We start from the raw sequence: 21,991 nt of genomic DNA, 5'->3' as shown, positions 1-21,991 counted from the left end.
TTGGATTTTTCATTAAATGTTCATTTATCAGCCATTTTTTAGTAAGGAAAACAATTTTGATTAAAATCTCATGCCATTAAGATCTCAATAAATCCAATCTTGTAGATTTAAATTTGTATATTAGGAATTACGTTGAATTTTAAATTATAATAGAATGGATATCAACCAGATTTAGGCAATCAAAAATCGACCATTTGACGATGTTTTTTACTATATTTTAATTCTAAACTATAGTCCTTAATAATCTCTTCGAAATAGGATGTAGAATTCCTCATTACACTTCTATGTGGAAAGTTATAGTTATTTAAAGTTATCATCTTAAACATACTAAACTTGAAAAGTTTGGAAAGAATGATGATTATCTGATTTTAAATCACTACAAAAGATATTGTACAATGATATAAATGGTTGAATCTTAATTAATACTATGTTATAAGATCTCCATAATGGTAAATTATACTTTAAATTAAAAATTATGGGTTTAAGAAGTTGGATAAGAAAAATTTGGATATTTTGGAAATAATGTATGTCAACAATTAAATATGAGTGGTTAGAAAACAACTATTTTACAATATTTTTGTGTCAAATTTGATTCTATTTTATAATTGATCATGACGAGTTTATAGTTAAATGATAAATTTATAAACCTTGTCATAAGAAAATGAATTATAAGTATTGAAAATTGGTCCTAAGAATATATTAGACGGCATTTGAAAACAATGCAAATGGAACTTAAATCTTGATTTAGGGTAAATTTGCACTCTGGTTCACTTTTGCCTATATTTGACAATATTACATTTATGCATTGGCAAATGACGAAAAGCACATTTTCAATGCATATTTACATTGATAATAAGATGTAAAAGTACTTCAATAAAAAAGAAATAAATTTACATTCAAGTGGGCTTTTAATAAAAAAAGCATATACTTTATTGGAATTCGTATTTGCATCCATTACAGCTAAAAATTTGTTGGGTAAGAAGGTAAATTTGTCAGTGCAAAACTAATCCAACGTTACAATTTATATGGACCATTTTACACTCTACATATTTGCATTTACACTTATTTGCATCGTTTCCAAACGTAGCCTTATTTGAAAATTAAAAATTAGAGAAGCCTAAAGTAATAAATTGTTTGAAATTTAGTGAGATTTATGCAATATGATAGAAAGATATGCATCATGCACACAATATCTATAATTTTAAAATTGTTGTAACAATTTTTTAATTTATATATCTATTTATTATTTATAGCCTTTCATGTCACTCCTTAACTTGATATATACATTAGGTATTTGGGATTTAGCAACCCAGTAAAACATCATTCCATTTCTCTAGTTAATTTTAAAAATATTAATTTTACAAAAGGTATTATATTTTATCAAACTAAGATTATGCATGAGAAAATATTTGACCTTATGAAATTATAGATTAAGTGACTATGCTTTGGACCCTACTATTAAGGATGAATACAATAACACCATAGGTTAGTTTGTTATAGGCCCTTACCACAAGGCATATATGTGTTTTTGAACCTTGCCGTCGGGTTAAAGTGGTTGTAGTCTATTTTCAGAATATGTTTAAATAGGAATTTTGATCTCACTTATTAATATGATGTTTTTCTTGGTATATTTGATGTAAGGTTATTTGATAGATTTTGGTAACTTTATTTTTAGGTATTTAAGATTATTTTATAAATCTATAATTTTGATTTTGAGCATGATAAAATTTCATATTCTTTGCATGTAGTGTTTTCATGTCTTAACTTAGGATTGGGGCATGACAATTGGTTAATGGAAAAGTTAATCAGTGTAAAATTTAACTAGGTTCCTTACATCTATTATATATTATATTGGATCTCATGAAAATACTGGAGGATAATTGATAATTTGATACTTGGCAATTGACCTCAACTTAGGTAACCAAGTTACCCATTTGGAAATTAAAATTAATAAGTTACAAAACAGTTATAAGTAACCTAGAAGCATTGGGAAGTGTGCTTAATAAATATATTGTCCCCACAAAGAATGCAGGTTCGTGTGCTTATCCAGTTAACGAAAAATGAATGAAGCCTTAATCTAATTTATCAAAATGACATTATGATGGAAGCCTCACATATTTAAGGCATGGGCATATGCCGTTTATCATTTATCTAGTGAGTAAAGTTGTGCTTAGGATTTATAGGATTGATTGGGATCGTAAACTAGAATTTCAAACCAAGTAAAAGATGATTGGATTTGGTGTTTTTAATCAAAGAATAGTGATAAACACTACAAGAAAATAGATCTATAGCTATGGACAAAGCTGTAGCTATAAATCCAAAAAATCATAGTTATAGGTCCTACGGACTAGCTACGATAAAAAAACGGTAGCTACTGTCACAATGGCTATAGGTAATAGCTATGGAGGACAAAATCCATAGCTAAAACCAACATATAGCTATGGTTTATATCTGTAGTTAAAGCATAAATTATTAATTATATGTGCATTTTTAGCTATGGTTTTTAAGTTATCCGTAGCTATAATTTGTTTCACATATGTAGCTAAATGTCACTCTATAGCTACGATTTTAAGATGTCTGTAGCCACAAAATTTGGATCTATAACTACAGTTATAGGATGCCTGTCGCTACAAATGTTAATCTATAGTTACGATTTTTAATTGTTCATAGATAAAATTATTGATCTATGGTTGATGGCTAAACCCTAAAATTTTTTTCATTACTTTTTTGGAGCCTTTTTTCCTATATCAAATGCAAGCATAACTTATTCCATTCATAATATAAAATAAAACTTGAAACACAAAATTCCAATAAATGATTATGTAATAAAAAATGAATTGCATCTTAAGGTACTTTAATACATCTATGTATTTAAAATCTATTACAAATTCATGGTTCTTGAGTACATAAAACTCAGTAAAAAAGTGGCATGTAAAATTTGATCAAATTTGTCTCCATCCACATGTGTAAAACATGTCCTTTAACATATTCAACCTATAAGAAAATAATAGAAACCAAATTAGAAGTCACATTTTTGGAGATATAAAATCATGTATGAAAATCTAATCATTAGCTATGCAATATAAACTTACCTACTTCATTCCAAGCTTAATGTTAAATAAATAAGTAGAAGGGCTGAAATCAAACTTGAGATAAGGCTTAGGATTCTTGATTGCAGTTATACAGATTTAAGTATCTAATTATAAAAATACATGGGTGAGGGTTCCAAGATAGCTTATCCTCCCAACTACAGTTTGTTAGGTTTATCTCAATAATCTTTAATACTACATTTGGCAAAAAAATGCTTGCAATCTCTAAAATCAAGTAATCGACTTCAATCAAGCTTGGCTAAGTAGATCTTAATCCATAAATGTTGCAACCATTCAAACTTGGAAGCCATAGATTTCGCTAAATATCGACTTTCCCTTGCATATACCTTAACAAAGAAGGCAATGAGCCATTTTTATTGAGTAATCCCCAATTTTTTTTCTTTATAAGTTTATGTAGTGTCATGTGTATAATCCTAACTTTGCCATTGATTAATGGAGCAAATTTCAGTCCCAAACCCTTCATATCCTTGTCAAATGCCAAAAGCAAGTCTTACACTTACTTTTTATGCATGTTTTCTAACAAAATTTAGAATTATAAAAATCTGGGCACAAGCTGATGTGGAATGAGAATTAAACACATGGTCAAACCAGAAAGGCAATTTGGTTCTTAATTCAAATTATTCCAACACTTGGCAGAAGTTGGAGTCTTGGGAAAGGATTTTATTTATTTATTTTTCTTCAAAGTTGGGTATTTTGTAAAGTACCACATAGTTTCCCAAGCCCAAAAGCAATTAAGGTGTCTTAGAATCTTGAGGAAGAGTATTAAAAAGTAAGGCTACAAACAAATCAAATGATCAGATTGAATTAGATATACCTAAATCCAAATTTGATTGATCAATATTTGGACTACTTGAAAATAGAAGTTCTGGATTATTCTAGTAGAAAAGAAACAAAGAATATAAAAAAGTTAAGAACACAGTGTAACTTGATCACCATAAGCTTCATATCCTTATCAAGAGACAATTAACAGGTATGTGAATCTTACCCACATAGTGATATTTTCATGTAGCGCTATTGATCATTGTAGATACCACAAATACATGAAGGCCTTTGACCTTTGAAACTGATAAGTTGCTTAAAGTAGGAAAAGTGAAGAATTAGGAGCACTACTTAGTCCAAAGAAGATATAAGAAAAAACAATAGACTATTTTGCTTAAGTGTATACACATTGTTAGATCATATTAAAATATCACTTTTGTTCAAATAGGAGCTACTGCAATGATAAACACTCAAGCTGACAGACATGAGAATATACGGGTTTAAGTCTGAGAATGATTAGTTTGTGGAAGAAAATAGCAAAGGTTAGATCAATATCTACTCTTGGAAGTTAAAAAAAAAAAAGATCAATACCTAGTCCACCTCAAAATAGTAGAGACAAATATTGGATAATAGTCCTTTTTATTAAGATGCTACTGATAAGCCATGCTTTAGATTGTCCACCTATGTTAACCAGATATGGCAAGGACATGGCTGCACATGGTGTTGGACATGGAATTTACACTAAAATTGAAGTTTATAGAACTCTTGTAAGTGGGCACTACCAATAATGCAAATTTGAAATGGTTACACGTTACTTTTTATCATAAACTTGTTTCTATGTATGCATGTTGAAGTAGGATGCCTAATTGATTCATTTAACTTCTTTTTCCAAATGATTCAAATTTGTTTCTGCTAACTGAAGCCATGATCTAGAAAATCTAAACCATCCATCATATGGACAATCCTTTGGATTGGCCATGCTTTCAGCCTCTAATCAACATCAACCCCATACCCGCTTAATAGTACCCATCCAATGATTTATGTTTAAATTAAAAAAAAAAATCCACATAAAAGGGCTTAATTTGGACAAATTGCAAGAGCTTTTTGGCTGAAACATGTTTCTAGGTTAGGGGAAATAGGAAAACATGGGTTTCATTCAGGCCTCCAACCTTGTTGCCAAATGGAAGATTCCAAGATCTAGTTCTCTCCTAAAAACAACTCAATAAGCAACTTGAACTTCAATCCAGAAATTCAAATATTAAACTTGAGATCTTAGCCCTTGTTCTTAGTGTTACAAAGGAATATGCTCTACACCAAGAGAGAATGGCCTTGGCTTTGTGTAATTCAAATGCAATTCAAATCAAATAGCCTTAGCTCTATGTTCTAGATTAAATATCATTTTCAGATAAATTTTAAAGGTATCTATATAATCAAATATTCTTGTGCATTTCATTATTCTATTTCATTCTTAAAAGGGTGGATCAAAGGATATTCCAATTTCTAACTTTATCCAGTTCATCCAGTGGTAAATGTAAGAAAAGTCCTACATATAGATACAAAAAATTATAACAAACAAAAACAAAAAAGGGTAAAGAAAAGCATATCAAATATAAACAAGCATATAATAGCCATAATTTCAAATAAAAAAAAATTTAGGAACATAGGAATAAGCAACATACCAATAGTTGCTCTGTTTGTATGATTCATTGGTATCAAATTTGGCACAATCTTATCTAATTCAGTGGAAATAACCCTAATCCCAATTCAATATTAAGTTTAGTAGCACCAAAATGAAAAGGACAAGTGCTCTAGAACAAGTAGTTGAACTATACAACGATGTCATCATTAAGTAGAACATACCACAATGCCCAAAAGTCAATTATTTTGTAAGTAACTAAACATCAAAGCCAAATAAATAGGCAAACCTACCATCATTATAGCCATGGAAGTAAGAGCTCTAGAGAGAATAACTGATGGTCCAATAAATAATCCCATAGCCTAAAGAATCACTAACTACAAACTAAATGAACATTTCCAAAGGGAAGGTGCATGTGTAATCCACTGAACAACTAACGCAATTTAGAAAATATAATTGTTAGATACCACACATTAACAAATACATGAAGAAAAAGCCCCTGGTGCTTAATGATCATCAAGTCTCAATGTAGTCTACAAGACAAACAATGATATCAGAAAGGTTTATTTAACTAGGAGTCAAAGGTACTAACTTCACTAACAATGACCATTGAAAAAGGTCACAAGGAATGCATAAAAAATCCCAAGGCCAATGGATCCCAAAATTCCACCAACTTTAAATAAGTGAGCATCATTTTTGTTATCCCCTGTAGCATCGTTCTAGGTGTGTAGAACAATCTTGTCCATAATTGGAAAGATAATATAATTAGTGAAACTAGAAAATCTAGTATGACAGTAAATAACTAGATAAAAAGGATCATTTTCAACATATATGTAAGGATTCTAAATCTAACTAAAAGAATAGGTATAACATGAAAAAATGTATCACAAAAAAATTAGATAGAACTACAATTCTACAATAAAAGAGTTGGAGATACACAAAAAGAAAAAAACAAATTAGAGAGAGAGAGAGAGACAGAATTCACATAAAATGGTCAATTGACCTTGCTATGCCTGCCTATGTCAATGATTTGTTAGACAAGTCCTTGCTAAATCCAATCTTAGATTCTTAAAATCCAAATAATACATAAAGTAATATTATAATACCAATTACAAATTTCTCAAGAGCTAGACCCAACAAATTCCATTTAAGCAAATAAAAGGAGTGAAAGATCACCTAGTATTGAATACAAATAGAAAGCTGAGCAAAGGGCTCCAGTGAGATAGGTAACAATACAATGGCAGCAAGAATAACGAGAAAATTCCTAGAGTGAGATCTTGAAGCCAAGATTCCAATCCCAAATCCTAACCATTGAACAATATGAAATCTCCAAAAACAAGAATGGATCTGGTTTGAAATTCAAGATTGGAGTAGGAATCTCTCAAAGATAAGATGAAATCTTAAATTTCTCACAGATAAGATGAAATCTCTCAAAGATCAATCAAACATTAGAGTTAATTTGATAACAATTTGCAAACTTGAGAGATCAGGAGATGAAGAGAGAAGTCCTGCACTCATTGTGACTTCATTTGACCCCGTTGAAGTGGGATCTCCAAAATGAACTTTGGAACCCTTTTACCCTTGTTTCAGGGTCATGATCAAAACCCTAACACCAGACGTTGATGTTAAGATATGAGAGAAATACTAAGAAAAAGAAATTATAAGAACAAGAAAGAAAAGCATAAATGGTTGAACAAGTAACTACACCTTTGGTCAAGTGGATGATAATCAAACATTGAAGTAAAAAAACCAAGGGTTTTATCCAGAGTTGTCGTTATGTTTAGGATTTAATGATGGCTAATGGAGGCATGGTGTTCTCTGATTTAAAACCAAAAGCTAGAATAGAGGTGTTCAAACCTACTAAAGAAAAGGGAAAGAGATTGAAATGTTGATAGGATGTAGCAATTCGAGGAGAAGAGTTGAAGAACCTTGTCTTCTAGCATGAAGATGGTAAAACGCTGAAAGTGAAGAAGACGACCTAAATCTGAGTGGAAGGTTGAAAGGTTGTTCTAGCTTTGAGCACTTAAGGAGAAGTTAAGCAAAAAACTAGAATATTTGATTTTGGAAAGTGGAAACTTGAGTAGAAGAGTGAGCTGGGGGAGAGAGGCTCTAGTCAAAGGAGTTTGAATGAGGGAAATATATTCAAAGAGAATAAGGTTGTGCGTGAGAGAAAAATGTGTTTTCCCTTTCATTTGTCTATAATCTATAACCACGGATAACTAAAATCCGTAGCTATAGCTATAAATAGTTTTTATGCGCGGAAGATAAGTTCATAATTAAGTGTTAATTGTAACTATAAATAGATTTTAGCCACGAACAAAGTGATATGTAGCCACGAAAAAAATGATCATAGCTAAAGGTCAACATTTAGCTATGGATATAATTATGTCGGTGGCAATATCCTATGTTTTAGCTATGCTTTTTTGTGTCCGTAACTAAATTGTAGTAGCTATAGATCCATTTTCTTGTAGTGAAAATAGGCCTCTAGGAATAAGGTCTTTTCATTTTTAATTGCCTTAACTAATTAAGGTCCTTGGCTCAATCTGATGTTGATAGTTCTAGGTAGCTAACTCATTGATGTATTGTTGCTTTATTGAATAGATCCTTCTTTGTTTGATGATTCAAAAAAAAAAAAAACAGAAAAAAAAATGTATCACTACTATATAGTTTGGGGGTCTTAGTTGATAATTTAACCAGAAAGTGTTAATAATTTATATCACCTAATTTGCCATCCCTCTTTAAGTTTTAGCCCACTAAAGACTCTATTTAAGTGGTAAACCCACACTAATCCAACCCTAATGGGTTATGGTTGAAACCACCTTAATCAAGTTTGGGTTGGTTCGGATTGAGGTATCTGAAACCAACCCATTGGCATTACAACATTGAATTATTTGCATATATAACTTGGTTAAGTGTGTTATATAAAGAAAATGTTAGGGTTGGGTTGGGGCAATTTATGCTGAAACCGTGCATTGACACCCCTAACTTTGTTCTTTTCTAGTCTATTTGAAAGAGGCCTGGCAACAGTGAATATTTGAGGGATAAAAAAATGCTGCCTATCTAATGGGCTGTTGGATTGGTTATCAACACTTCAAAATAGCTCAAAATACTTTATTTCATCCTAATCTCCAAAACCTTTATTGGGACCATATGTTGTAGCCATGTATGTGAAGTTTACATATGTTGTAGTCAAGGTTCAAAATATTGATATGCCTGATATGCCGATAGTGTATTGAACAGTATCAATAGTCTTTTTTAACTTTTTTAGCTATCCACCTTTGAACCGGTCGAAATCCCAAAACACCCCTTGGAGGGGTGTATCGGGAAGCCCTTGATACGATACGTATCGACCGATATAGCCTGATATGCATCGAAACTTTGAACCTTAGTTGTAGCCATGGTCACAAGCTCACAACACTTTCTTGAGACCACCTAATAAAATAAAGAGTACAAATCAACAATGGAATCAAAAAGAAAATCACTTTGTGTTGGAAAAAAGTATTTGATTTATGACAACATTTTCCCATTTTGCGGATGTTACCTATTTTTGTTCATTATAGAATTTTATCATCGAAAAGAATGAGAAAAAATAATAGCTAAACTAAACATGGCCTAAAACCATCTCACTGGCATTATAATGGAAATTCTTTTTTGTTTCCTGAAACATGGGAGATACAGCTATGTTATCCACCATATTTCCTTTTTTTTATTTATGTGGATATTTCCTGCAACACTTCCTTGCAACTACCCAATAAAATATACATACACAAACACGCAAAAGTAATAGAATGATACAGCATAACATTTCTATGTTTTGAGTTAAAAGCAACGGGGGGTCATGACTGTGTTTTATTAACAGTTGCAACATATGTGAAGTCATGCATGTGAATGCTAAAGTGATTGACAGTTTGGTCTATTCAGCTAAACAAACCTAAGGTGCTTTGACATGATGCGCTAGTTATGATTTTTTTTTTTCTTATGGTAAGAATTGATTCTAAAGACCCTATTCCTTGGCATCTCGTAGTTGCTTGAGATTCTTGGATCCTCCTCCTCTTTTGGTGTTTCTATGTGGTGCAGCCTTCTCAACCAGGCAGTATGGAGGTGTAAAACAAACCGTGTCACCCCTCTCTAGGGATGATTTGGGGATTGGCCCGGCATGGCTCATGACCCAAGCCTGTGTAGGCCCGTGCCGTGCTGCGGGGCTGGGCTGGGCAGGCTAAAGGTCATACTGAACTAGGCCACGGGCTGGGTCTTAGGCATGGGCTGAATTGGGCCAGACTGGTTTTTTTTTTATTTTTTTATTTCTTTGCTACATAAAACTAAAACATTTAACTTTCCTTTGTGAATTATTTGAAAAAATAAAGAAATCTAACAAAGAAATAAAAAAAATACTTAACCAAATAAGAAGTCAAAGAGATAAAGAATTAAAGTGAATAACAAATTGGAAGAAACATAAGAATTTTAATTCATTTAAATTTGAATGATACAAAGCATACAATGGTTGGATGAATGAAATATGAAAATTGGAAAATGGAAGAAATTAATAAAATAAAAAAATACAATATAGTTACAAATTGAAAATAAAAAATTACGTTATTAAAAAATATCAAATAAGTTAAATAAAATTAAAACAAAATTTACAATAATTTGAAAAAAATGTTATACAACTATTTAGTATACAAAAATTATTGACTTCATCATTTTCTCCTATTGTTCTTGACTTTGATCATTGTAGGAATTGAAAATGGTGGAGGATATGACTATTTATTGGAATGGTTGAAATGGTGTGATGAGAATGGTGGAGGATAGGGCTATTTATAGGGATTGAAAATAATTCAATCGCCCAAAATACCCTAAAAAACTAGTCATTTTTTAGTTGTTAAGAGGGGTATTTTGGTTATTGTAAAGTTAGTTATTATTTTACCTAAAATGCCCCCAAACTAGCTATTATATAGCTGTTGGGGGGCATTTGTGTCATTCTTTCTCCCTCCAAACTAAAATACATAAATACCCCTTATTTAGTCATTTATAGCTATTGGGGGTATTTCTGTAAAAAAACCCTAAAAAGCTAAAACTAGCCATTGGTCCCCCCAATGGCTAGTTCATCGGGTGGGTCGACTGCGGCCCGCAGGCCGTGCTAGGCTGTGTCGACCCGTAGACCTGGAATCCTAGGCCTAGCACGGCTTGGACCATCGTGTTAGGCTTGGCACGACCCACGTTCCGTTGTGTCGGGCCGGTGCATCACGACCCGATTTACACCTCTAGGTAGGTATAGCTTTTGTGGTCCCTCTCATTCTCTGGGCCGAGTGCTCCTCTTATGGCTATGGGCAATGCCACTCTTTGCGGTTTGGCCTAGGTAGGGGTGTTAATGGACCAAGTTTGGGTTGGATTCCATCCAAATCAAAGCCAATTTGAACAAGCCAAGTCCCATTTGAACCAAAACCAATTTGAATGGGTTGGATGGTCGAATAAGACGTATTGAATTGGACTTGTCGAGACTTAATAGTTAAAAGTATTTATTGGATTGGATTGGACTTGGTCCAACTGTAATGGATTTATATTGGATTGGTTTAAGTTGAACCAATATCCAGTCCATTGGCGAAAGATAAGAGTAGGTGTGTCAATGGACCAAGTTTGGGTTGGGTACAATCTGAATTAAAACCAATTTGAATTGGTTGGACGGTCCAATAAGACATTGAATTGGGCCACTCCAATTTGAAATATTTATTGGGTTCATATTGAACTAGATCTGGTTGGATCGATACCCTGATCAATTGACAACCCTAGGCCTAGGAAGGTGAACTTCACGCCATTAGGATGGCCCACATTGAAGCTAATTGTTAGGGCCTTAAGGCATGACCATCATCTCTCACACCATTTTTGCATGTGGCAATTTTCCTTATCCCCGACGGGTACCTAACTTCTCCGACCTGATGGGTTTGGGGATGTGGATTGCTTTGGTAGGGCAGGGATGGGGACAAGGATTAATAGGGATTCCCGACCAAGGTCGGGGTTGGGGATGGGGAATGAAGTCCCTGCCCTACCTTGACCCGGATTATATATATATTAATTACTATTCATATTAAATATATATTATATATGTGATATTAGTTATATTATTTATATTTTTAAAATTTTTATTTATTTTAAGTAAATTTATTTTTCAAAAAATATTGTTAACTAAAAATTTTGGGGATCCGGATCGAGAATAGGGATTTATTCCAAAATCGGGGTCAGGGACGGGGAATATGATCCCCGTGCTAAACCCACCTGTTTCCATCCCTAAGTTTTCCATTGATAGCATTGTAGGCCCAAGAAATCCTTTTGACACGTTTGGAGACATTCTGGAGTAGGGGTGTCAACGGTATTAAAAAATCCATTTTCGAATTCGAGACCCGACATAATCGAATCGAATTCGAATAATTCAAATATCTAATCGGTTGAATTTGGATATCCTATTCATACCAAATAGCTAATTGGATTTGAATTCAGATATGACCATATTCGATTCAATAAATATTCAAATTCAACCAATTATTTTATTCTTATATATAATATATAAAATATTTAAATATTTTACACAATTTATATATAATAATTAAATTATATAAATAATTTATATATTTAATAATTTATATAAACAAAATATTTATTTTATATATTTGTTAATTAACTAAAATAATTAATTGGTTGAATTCAAATATTAATTTTTAATATCCATCATATATTGAATTTTTTAATCAGATTTGAATTTGGATATTGCATGATTTGATTCGAATTCGATCCATTTACATCCCTATTATGAATGATATCAGGGGTTGTGCCACAAGAATGTCAAGTCCACTCAGTTCTATTAGTCAAGAAGCCTAAATAGCTGAGCCCATTCAGTGGTCCAAACACTGCTTGAGTGGCTGTAAACTACTCTTTCGAAAGGCCCTATACACTATTCATGGGTCGGGCTTTGGGCTTGGTTTTACACTGTTTCAGGCTCGAGCCTTAGGCTGTGCCTATTCAAACTTTAGTAAGATTAAGCCTGAGCCCGACCCATGAACAAGAAGTTGTTTTGATTTTTGAGTTTTGAGTCTTCTGATCCGAATTTTAATAAGATAATGAAATTGCTTTTAAGCCTGAGCCCGACCCATCAATAATACGAGCCTAGGAAATGTATGGCTCTAACTCAAGAAATTGTTTTCACTTTTTCTATCCACTCTCTACCCACCGTAGATTGTAACCACACATCTCTTAATTGATGATAGAAATGTCTTAATTGATGATATAATTCAGGGCGGGGTAGAGAGTGGGTAGGAAATCCTGACTCGAATAAGATATGCTTAGTTTGAAGGAAAAGGTAGGGAAAAGAAAGCAAAGGTATGAAAATCTTTATAAGCCTTCTATAGGTTTCCCTTTTTTCCTTCCTTTCTCTGCCTTTTTCCTTCAAACCAAAGTTTTTTATTTCCTAAACCCTAACCCTTCTTCCTCTTATAACGCCTATACTTTTCCCGGTTGGCCTAGTTGTTCGCGCCGAAGAAGAGAGCGGAGAGAGATAAAACACAGACGCTTCTGCAGTCATGGTGAGTAAACTTATAAATCTTCTAAATACCATCTGGATGTTGGGTTTATTCTGTTTGGATTCAGCGCTTTATCTTCAACAGAGAGAAAGAATCACTCTAGATCTATTTGTTGATTGTTTCCTTGCATTTTTGGGTGCTGCTTACAGCTACATTGGCCTGATTATTCAAGAGAAGCTCGTTAACCTCAGTTATTATCGATAAATAATTTCTCCTGAAACGTAATTGTTTTTGGCTTTTTGCAATCACATGTTCCCAGTAGTTGATTAGTTGTGGATACAATAATACATCTCGCTCTGTGAGTGTTACTGGAATCCTGACTTGTAAATGGTAATGGAATTCAATCCCCATGTAGAACATAAAATTGCGAGAGTGGATACTTTACTATTGGTTCAAGGAAATGTTTTCTCAAGGTTGAAGTTTATAAAATCGCGTGGTTCTGTGGGTTATGTAAATTCTCCGTAATAATGTTTTTGTTCGTGTGTTTTCTGAGACGTCACTTGTTTCTTATTAGGACTTGCACGCCATAAATGTAATATTGAAACAAATGGTTGTCCACTTACGTTATGCTGCTTACCACTTGTGGGTGCTGTAGAGATCTGGCTTTGGTTTAAGGGCTGATGTGGTTGGGAAAGAGTGTTTTAGGTGGCATATGGTGCTTGGTGCTTGATGCCTTTGGTAAGGGGATTGAATTGATTTCTATGTTTATTTTCCTACACCGTGTAATTGTTTTTAGCAATGACATAGTAACATAATGTACTTGACATTGTCATAGATTGACATCTTTGTTGTTCAATCACTGGTGGAATGGGGTATTCAGTCACTATCCCCTTGGGGACCTTTTAACATAATGCCATCTAATTTAAATGCTTATGAATGGTAGAAATAAGTGCAGTTGGTGGATGCCTGGGCTTTTGAATGTGTTATGGGGCTCTTTGGCTGTAAATTTGTACATGATACATTGATAGATAACTTGAATTTTCTGCATAGCATCTAATACTGCATGTTCTTGGTCCATTGAGATTTTTATTTATGGGTCTATTTGGGAAACCTTGTTTTGATGTTTATTGTGTTATATTATGTGTGGGTTCTTAAAACTAAGAAGTCATTGCTGCAAGTTAAATGCGACAAAGGGAGGAACCGAGGAAGTAATTTCTAGATTTGCTATTTGTGTCTGTTCCAAATGAAACAAAGGCTGGTAAATGTGCCAATGAGAAGTACTTACTTGATTCAAGCCAAAAGGTTCTAAAATTACAAGGGATAGCCAAAAGGATGCCTAGGTTTGGTTAGTGATGTATAACAGTTGGGTCAAAGAAGAAAGAACATAATTCATTTTGTTGGTCCAACTTCGTAGGATTGGTTATGATCAAGGTTCAAAATAGCGATACGCCCGATATGCCAGTAGAGGTGTATTGGTAGTTTTTTTAAATCCGGTTCAGAGGGGCCTGTGACCGTCCACCCCCTGAACCGGTCAAAACCCCGATATACCCTCTGTAGGGGTGTATCGGGAAGCTCCCGATATTGGTCAATATGTATCGATACTTTGAACCTTGGTTATGATGATTATATTGATGCTTTGAAGATTGATCATAGAAACTGATCTGAAAGAATGTTTTTTGGAAAAGATACATCTCTCATTGCATTTTTTTATGTATATGCTCCCTCTCTTTCTGATTGAATATAACTTGTTTGTTGTTAACTTTCATTCTTTAGCTATTCTTTAGGTAGTTTAATGCTGACAAATGGACTATCAATCTTATCCAAATTTTAATTTCTTTATTGAAATGATTGTTTTTTTATTACTTCTAGTTCCTTATGCCTATAAATTTTGGATGGTTTTTACAGTCTAGGAGGAAGGTTAGGGAGCCCAAGGAGGAAAATGTGACTCTTGGACCAACTGTACGAGAAGGAGAAAATGTTTTTGGTGTTGCGCATATCTTTGCATCATTTAATGACACCTTCATTGTAAGTGTTTACATTGAATTTCCTTATTTTGTTTCTACCATCATGCCCAACAGGAAAATTCCTGATTTGTCTTTTCTTGTTGCATTTTCTATTATTCTAAAATTGCAGCATGTGACTGATTTGTCTGGGAGAGAAACTATTGTACGCATTACTGGTATGGAACACTAGAACCCAAGAATTTTCCCCCATCCCTTGTTTTATGAAATGATTTTTAAATTTGCTGCAACAGCAAGAACTATATACTTCAGATTTATTTAAGATTGTTCTATGATGCATTTTTTATGGGTAATATTGCTCTATAATCTGTAAATATAAAATGCTCACTTTTTTCCTGATGATCAATAAATAGGTTTTCTTGCAAGGGTTCAAATTTGTCTCTTTGTTGCCTGAGGAGGTCCATGGGCCAGATACACATATTGGTTTCCCTTGGCAACATTAGATATGATAATCTCCTATAGGATACCTCTAAAAATAGGCCTTACTGGATTGGAGACCCAAAACTAGATTTAATGGTCTGTTTGGTTGCTGAGAAAGGGTGGGATGAGAAAGGATGGGATGAGAAAGGATAGAATGAGAAAGGATGGGATGAGAAAGGATAGAATGAGAAAGGATGGGATGAGAAAGGAATATATTTTTTCTTAATTTTGCATCCGGTGTTTGTTTCCCAAGAAGCATAATGATCAAAATTCATCTTCTTGTGTTTGTTTTCTAGGAAATGAACCATGAAATTTTAGATAATCAACAAAATAGAACATCCATCGATCAATATTCCCCATGGAAGTTCATACATCTAATATTGCAAGAGACAAACCAACACACCATTGCTTCATTAGCAACAAGAGAAACAGAACTGTAAACTGATCTGTACAGGGATGCACAACAGGGGATTTATTATCTCAGACTGAATCAATTAGAGGATCCCATTTGTTTTCTGTTTTGACCTGAAAAAAAAATTTAAAAAACAATACTTGAAGACATGAATCCAACCAACAAATGGAGGAGATGGCCACTCCACTACTTGACAGTGATGAAAAATATGTTCCGATGACCAAAGCTGGAGGGGCAAGACATTAAGATGGGAAAGGGTAAGAACTCAATAAAAAAAAGAGGAAATGGTGCAAAAATAAATCAAATTCGTAAAAGGATGATAGTGGAGCCAGAGAAAACAGAACTCTTGTCGGAGATATAGCCAGAGATGTTGCTGGAAATGTTGCTTGAGATAACCGGAGATGTCGCTTGAGTTTGCTAGAGATGTCACCAGAAATGTTGCTCAAGAAAACAGAACTGTCGTCAGAGATGTAGCCAGAGCTGTTGCTGGAAATGTTGCTCGAGATCACCGGAGATGTTGCTAGAAATGTTGCTCGAGATTGCCGAAGATGGAAGGACTCAACCGCCGGTCGAAATCGCCGGAGATGGAAGAACTCAACTGTTGCTCGAGGTCATCGGAGATGTAGCCGTTGGAAGGCATGTAGACGAAGGATGAAGAGGGAGCCCGGTATCTCTCTGACAAAGCTCGAAACTTTCTCAATAATGCCTTTCTCAGTGGGGTCTCACCAAAATGGTGTGACCTCGCGTCCTTCATTTTGGGATCTCATGTCCCTTGTTTTCCATTCCCATCCCATCGTTTCTCTGAAAACAAACATTGAGAAAAAAGAATATTCCTTAAAGATGCTTCCCATCCCATCTCTTTCTCGGCAACCAAATGGACCATAAGGTCAAAGGGGTGAGGGGTAATCCCTAATATGAAGTTAGACACCATATTGATGACTAAGCTCCTAGAGATCCTCATACTCTCATAGAATCAGGTAGCTACCAAGGTAGATTACGTTATGGGCATACAGGGGCCATTGCTTGGTGTAATGTTGTCTATCAAAACTAATTGCTTGGTGTAATTTTAAATTCTCAGGCTCACAAGTCTGAGAATGCATTCAAGTCTGAGAGCAACACTCTGTAAAAAAAAAGAGAAAAAAAGGTTAGCTCTGTATCCATTCCACCCCTCCTAACTCTTAAGACCCCAGGTAGCTGGGACCAAAATTGGGTGGTGGTCTCTAGATTGTATTATGGGAACACAATTAGGCACTTGTCTTCTTGCCCTATAACATTAGAGGAGAATTATTGTCAACTTGTATTCAAGAGCAATTAGCAAAATGAAAGAAGAAACAAAAATAAAGAATCTTGAGGACATGGAGCTGGTAAATGATATTTCCATTGCTATAGTAGATATCCATGTTCATGGGGAGGTTATCCAATATGATATTTCATCTTTAATTGGTTCTTGGCAATGACATGGGGCCAATTACATGAGTGTGGCTTCCTTTCATACAGTTTGAATTATTGGATAGATCATTTCCTGTGCAGAGAAGTCTCTGGTGTCAGGCAAAATACACGGGCATGAGGCACAGTACTCAATGATCATATATTACATGGGTTTACTCAAGGCTCTTAACTTTACCCTTTTTTTCACTCATGTAATTGAAAGCTATGATATCTAGATATCTCTTTATGCCTAGCATACTGGTGTCAGGCGCAATACTTGCTGGATGCAGCAATGCATACTGAATGGATGCTTTTAGATCTACTCTGCTTTGAGATGTTATACCATATAAATCTTTACATGCTAGAAATTTGAGCTCTATTTGGTTAGGCTGTAGCTGGGATTTTGAAAGCCATAAAACCCAGAAAGTTCTTGGTTTCTTTTATGGTTGGTGAGATGTTCTTTGGAAGCCATAGCCCTTTAAAAGTTGAAGCTCAACAAAGACCGAAAAAAGAAAGTATCAATTGAAGTTTTTTTTACAATTTCTGGCTTCCATTCTAAAACATGGTAATCTCTATAACTCATCAGACTTAATAAGGCAATGAAAAGGTACTTTCGATCATTTTTATTTCTTGTGAGCATGTTATGCAGTCTGAGTTCTAACAGGCCAAGAGTGTAAAATAACTTTGAAATCAGTACTATTGAGCAATCTGATAAGGAGAGGGGTGAACTTGAGTAGAGACAGTGCATTATGTGAGGGTTGCTTGGAATCAGCAGACAACCCACTTCTGCATTGCAGCTTCTCTTTGTTTGTATCGACTAGAACTTTGTCTATGTTTGGTGTAAGAAGTTGCTGTCCAGTTACTGTTGCAGAGTTTCTAAATGGGTGGAGCTTGCAGGGATTGACTTGAAAAGGGAAATTGCTTGGATTATAAATCTGGAAGCTGTTTCTTGGGTTATTTGGCAGGAGAGAAATGGGAGAGCTTTTCACAACAGGCATGGTTCAGTTGATACAATTAAGAAAATAGTAAACTTTTTAAAGGAAATATAACTCATTTTGTGCACATGACAGTCTTTTTTTGAATAGTCAAGGGATAGTATCTTTATAAGGACTAGGGGAGTTTTATATTTTCTCATTGTACTGCCTCTAGTTGTACAGAGATTTTGTTTTGGACATCATATGGTGAAATGTCAATACTTTGCTTTTTCTCAAAAAATTAAAAAAAACCCAGTTCTATAAAGCACTAATGAAGAATCAGTGTTACAAGAAAAAAATTGTTTACATTACAAGAGATGCCTTTAAGTAAAATAAGTTGGAAGCCATGGTTTTGACTTTTATAGTGGGTTATTTTGAAGAATATAGAATAAACTAAAAATGAATTTCAAGATTATGAAGTACCAGTTAAATTGAGAACCAAGAAGTAAAAACTCTGCAGAGAGATGCAAGGAGGGATGAAGTGGATGAAGGGGACTGAAGAAGCTCTGAACAGAGCAGGTCCCAACAGCATATTTATCGTTTGTGAATACTTCAAACTAAAAAAGACAAATGCTTTCCTCTTTCCTAGTTCCAAGAAAATCCTAAAAAGGTGTTGCAAAACTTGATGCACTGCCTTATTTCCTTTATTTATCTATTTATTGTTTTAAAACTAACCCCTCTTTGTTTTGCTTCCTTTTCAGTTAGAATTTTCATTTTGATCACTTAAGAATACAAACTTATTCTTTGCTGATGAAATGGCAAATATAAATTATGCAGCACTAGAGATGTTTCTTACTTTGCAAGTTGGGGAAACATTGGAGAAGCTACTAGTGCAGATCCTTTTCTAGAATGTCATAGACCTTACTTCATAGTGCTTTCATACTTTTGGGTTTTCAACCATTATTTTTCTTGTACATTTTGTAGGTATTTTTTTCCTATAATAATTCGTATATGGTTGTTTGTTGAATTTACAATATTGATCATGATTTCTGATTTACTATATGGATGCTGCTTTCAGTTTGTTCAGTTCACTAAACTGAGTACATTTAAAAGCGGATTACATTTTGGAATACCAGTCTACTAACATCATTTATTACAGTGTAGACTCAAGAGGTTACAGAGAAACCATCACTATAATCTAGTGCACTTGTTTTTTTTTGAATTAATTACTATGGAGGTTTTACCCTTGTTGAATACAATGGAGTGCCTTGATTGTTTACAATTTTTGAGTTACTTGGAAATTTCCTTTCCTTCTCTAGTCCTGGACCAGACCAAACAGAAACTTCGGTATGCATGTCATGTAACTTTCTTTTTACTACATGCAGGTGGTATGAAGGTAAAAGCAGACAGGGATGAGTCATCACCATATGCTGCTATGCTTGCAGCTCAGGATGTTGCTCAGCGATGCAAAGTATGCCCACTGCATTTTCCTAACCTCTTTGATGTATTGAGTACTTGATATCGTACCAAAATGAAGAGTGCTTTGATAGAAGGCCAAGTGCTATTTCTAGTCCATGTCTTTGCCCTGCCAAACCAGGCCATGACAATTGTTGTGTTTTTCCCTGCATTTCTGTGGATTGGAAATTTCGAGTAATTATTTATTAATGATGATTTCTTTGGCCAGAAGGGCAGTGGATTCATCTTGCTATATTTTGTCATATAATTCTTTTTCAATTTATTTAGGCATTTAATAATGCATGTGGCACTATATAGAACAGAATGGTGAAACAGGATTCATGTAACTGACCCCATATAGTTGAGATAAGGCCTAGATATGATGATGATTTTTATATATTCAAAAGAAAATGATGGATTTTTTTATGCTGTTCAAAATGCAAATAGCATTTTCTGATTTTCCTGTTAAATTTCTATATAGGAACTTGGGATCACAGCTTTGCACATCAAGCTTCGTGCAACTGGAGGAAACAAGACAAAGACACCTGGTCCAGGTGCCCAATCAGCTCTAAGAGCTCTAGCTCGATCAGGCATGAAAGTTGGTCGCATTGGTAAGGCATCAATTTGAATATGGTGCTAAGTTCTAAATTTGATCCATATCGCTGTTATTGCTAATATGGTGGGGATTCATTCTGTCTTGGTCTGTCCATTCTTGATAATCCCTTTTTATCATTAATATTTCTTTATCAATATTAGAGAAAAAATGTCTCTGCTGCCAGTTTTTGACATTATTGGCAAGCACAAGAACGATTTAGTTCTGCATGATATACCTATAATTTACATCTTGCAACTTCTCATCTTAAGTAGGAATTATGTTCCTCGGTAAGCAATGAATAGGAAATCTTAGATGGATACATGCATGCACATGGACAATTTATATTTAGAAGGGGAACTCAGTTTTCTTGGATTTGAGAAATGAATCTATACACCCCCTCTTTGAATCTTAGAGTGACTGAGTCCTCTTACATATCTCTACCAATACATCGAAAGATGTAGTCTACCTGTCTTTATGAGTTCAAGAACCTAATACTTCTTTTCATTGATGTTTCAGAGGATGTCACACCAATCCCAACAGACAGCACCCGTAGAAAGGGTGGGAGAAGAGGGAGGAGACTGTAGATAAAGTCATCCATTTGGCAAGAATGTTGGCTGCAGTTCTGTTTTTTTAGTGGAAGATTTTATTTGTCGGGAATCAGCAAAGTGGAATCGTATTTTCTCCTTGTTAATGCCAACTTGTGATATCTCAATAGAATGTTTGGAATGTAGGACAATTTATGGAGAAACCATCGGCAATTCAAATATACTTTGTTGTCAAAAGTGGAGAAAATATTCTGAGATTATACTTGAGATGACAAAAGGTTGTGCAGGAGTTATATATTGCTTTACATACGCTTGGATTTGCATGGCTACCACAAAACTGGGGTGGTTAAAATGTTGCTGCGTTATCAAACGATGCGTCTTTTTCCCATTTAAGACCGGAGAAAGATGGTCAATGGATACGCAGTGTTTGTGAGATTACTTTTACTTGGTGGTTTCATTGTGTTTCGTTCACCAATGCAATCAGTATTCTGCAAACTATTTGTATGCTATTCCATGGCTTTCTCAACCAGGCAACTTGGAAGTTGCATGATGTGTCTCATGCATCAAAAGTAAATACTAAATAGTATGTAGATGTACACATCAATCACAATTGATGATGCTCAGCCTTCTTACTCTGTGATTTGTGAGGTTCAAGAAAATATAGCCGTTTAAAAAAAAATAATAATAAATAAAAGAATGTATAGTTCTAAAACCAGAAGGTCCAGAACCATGAATAATGATGAATCCAGCTCCGCTGACATTTTGATGGATAATGGGACAAACTAGCAGCTGTTAAGTCGACAATGTGTCCATCCAGTCCCTGAAATTGCCAATTATAATCCCAAGTGTAAATCACTATTTTTCTTTTGTTAACGTTTACAAGCCCGACGAAAACATTGTCTAGGACTTGGATTATGAGATTACCGGTTATCAATGGTGCGGGTTTTCATGGATTAACTCTATGTTTTACTCCTCACGCTAATGCTTGTGGCTACTCCCTTGGTTTGCAAGATGCATCTTGCGTGGATTTCCCTGCTCAAATTTTGGATGCGCTCGGAAACGATGCAAATGGAGTGTATTCACTTTTGCCTGTGTGGATATTTATGCATTGACAAATGACGTATCAATGCATATTTATATTGATAATAAGATGTAAAAATATATTAATAAAAAAAAGTAAATTTGCAT

General features: G+C 34.3%; 1 protein-coding gene and 1 long non-coding RNA gene across 4 annotated transcripts; one reads left to right on the top strand and one right to left on the bottom strand.

Annotated features, from left to right (window-relative positions):
* Window positions 1-2,805: 2,805 nt before the first annotated feature.
* Window positions 2,806-7,719, bottom strand: LOC148792195 (uncharacterized). The gene is made up of 2 exons (XR_016085272.1): window positions 4,096-7,719; window positions 2,806-2,994 (listed from the first exon to the last, which is right to left on the bottom strand). It is a non-coding gene; the product is annotated as an uncharacterized LOC148792195 (long non-coding RNA).
* A 5,081-nt stretch (window positions 7,720-12,800) lies between these two features.
* Window positions 12,801-21,118, top strand: LOC104607294 (small ribosomal subunit protein uS11z-like). 3 transcript variants are annotated; one of them, XM_010272915.3, is made up of 7 exons: window positions 12,801-12,873; window positions 13,018-13,076; window positions 14,919-15,038; window positions 15,147-15,192; window positions 19,594-19,679; window positions 20,145-20,274; window positions 20,775-21,118. In XM_010272915.3, exons 2-7 carry the CDS (start codon window positions 13,074-13,076, stop codon window positions 20,840-20,842), a joined length of 453 nt encoding a protein of 150 aa, XP_010271217.1. In that variant the 5' UTR covers window positions 12,801-12,873; window positions 13,018-13,073; the 3' UTR covers window positions 20,843-21,118. The 3 variants fall into 3 exon arrangements, with proteins under 3 accessions (XP_010271217.1, XP_088758505.1, XP_010271216.1); XM_088902379.1 differs by lacking the exon at window positions 12,801-12,873 and adding an exon at window positions 13,669-13,751 and having other exon boundaries at window positions 12,885-13,076; XM_010272914.3 differs by lacking the exon at window positions 12,801-12,873 and having other exon boundaries at window positions 12,887-13,076.
* The last annotated feature ends 873 nt before the right edge of the window (window positions 21,119-21,991 follow it).

This window comes from Nelumbo nucifera, chromosome 4, assembly GCF_055504915.1.
Source record: "Nelumbo nucifera cultivar China Antique chromosome 4, China Antique-T2T, whole genome shotgun sequence".
Taxonomy (NCBI): domain Eukaryota; kingdom Viridiplantae; phylum Streptophyta; class Magnoliopsida; order Proteales; family Nelumbonaceae; genus Nelumbo; species Nelumbo nucifera.
The sequence above is the reverse complement of the archived record's forward strand: the minus strand, read 5'-3'. Positions and strand labels throughout refer to the sequence as shown.

Coding starts and splice junctions, on each gene's coding strand:
- LOC104607294 (XM_088902379.1), top strand. Junction 15,039..15,146: donor CATTTAATGACACCTTCATT/GTAAGTGTTTAC, acceptor CTAAAATTGCAG/CATGTGACTGATTTGTCTGG. Junction 15,193..19,593: donor AACTATTGTACGCATTACTG/GTATGGAACACT, acceptor TACTACATGCAG/GTGGTATGAAGGTAAAAGCA.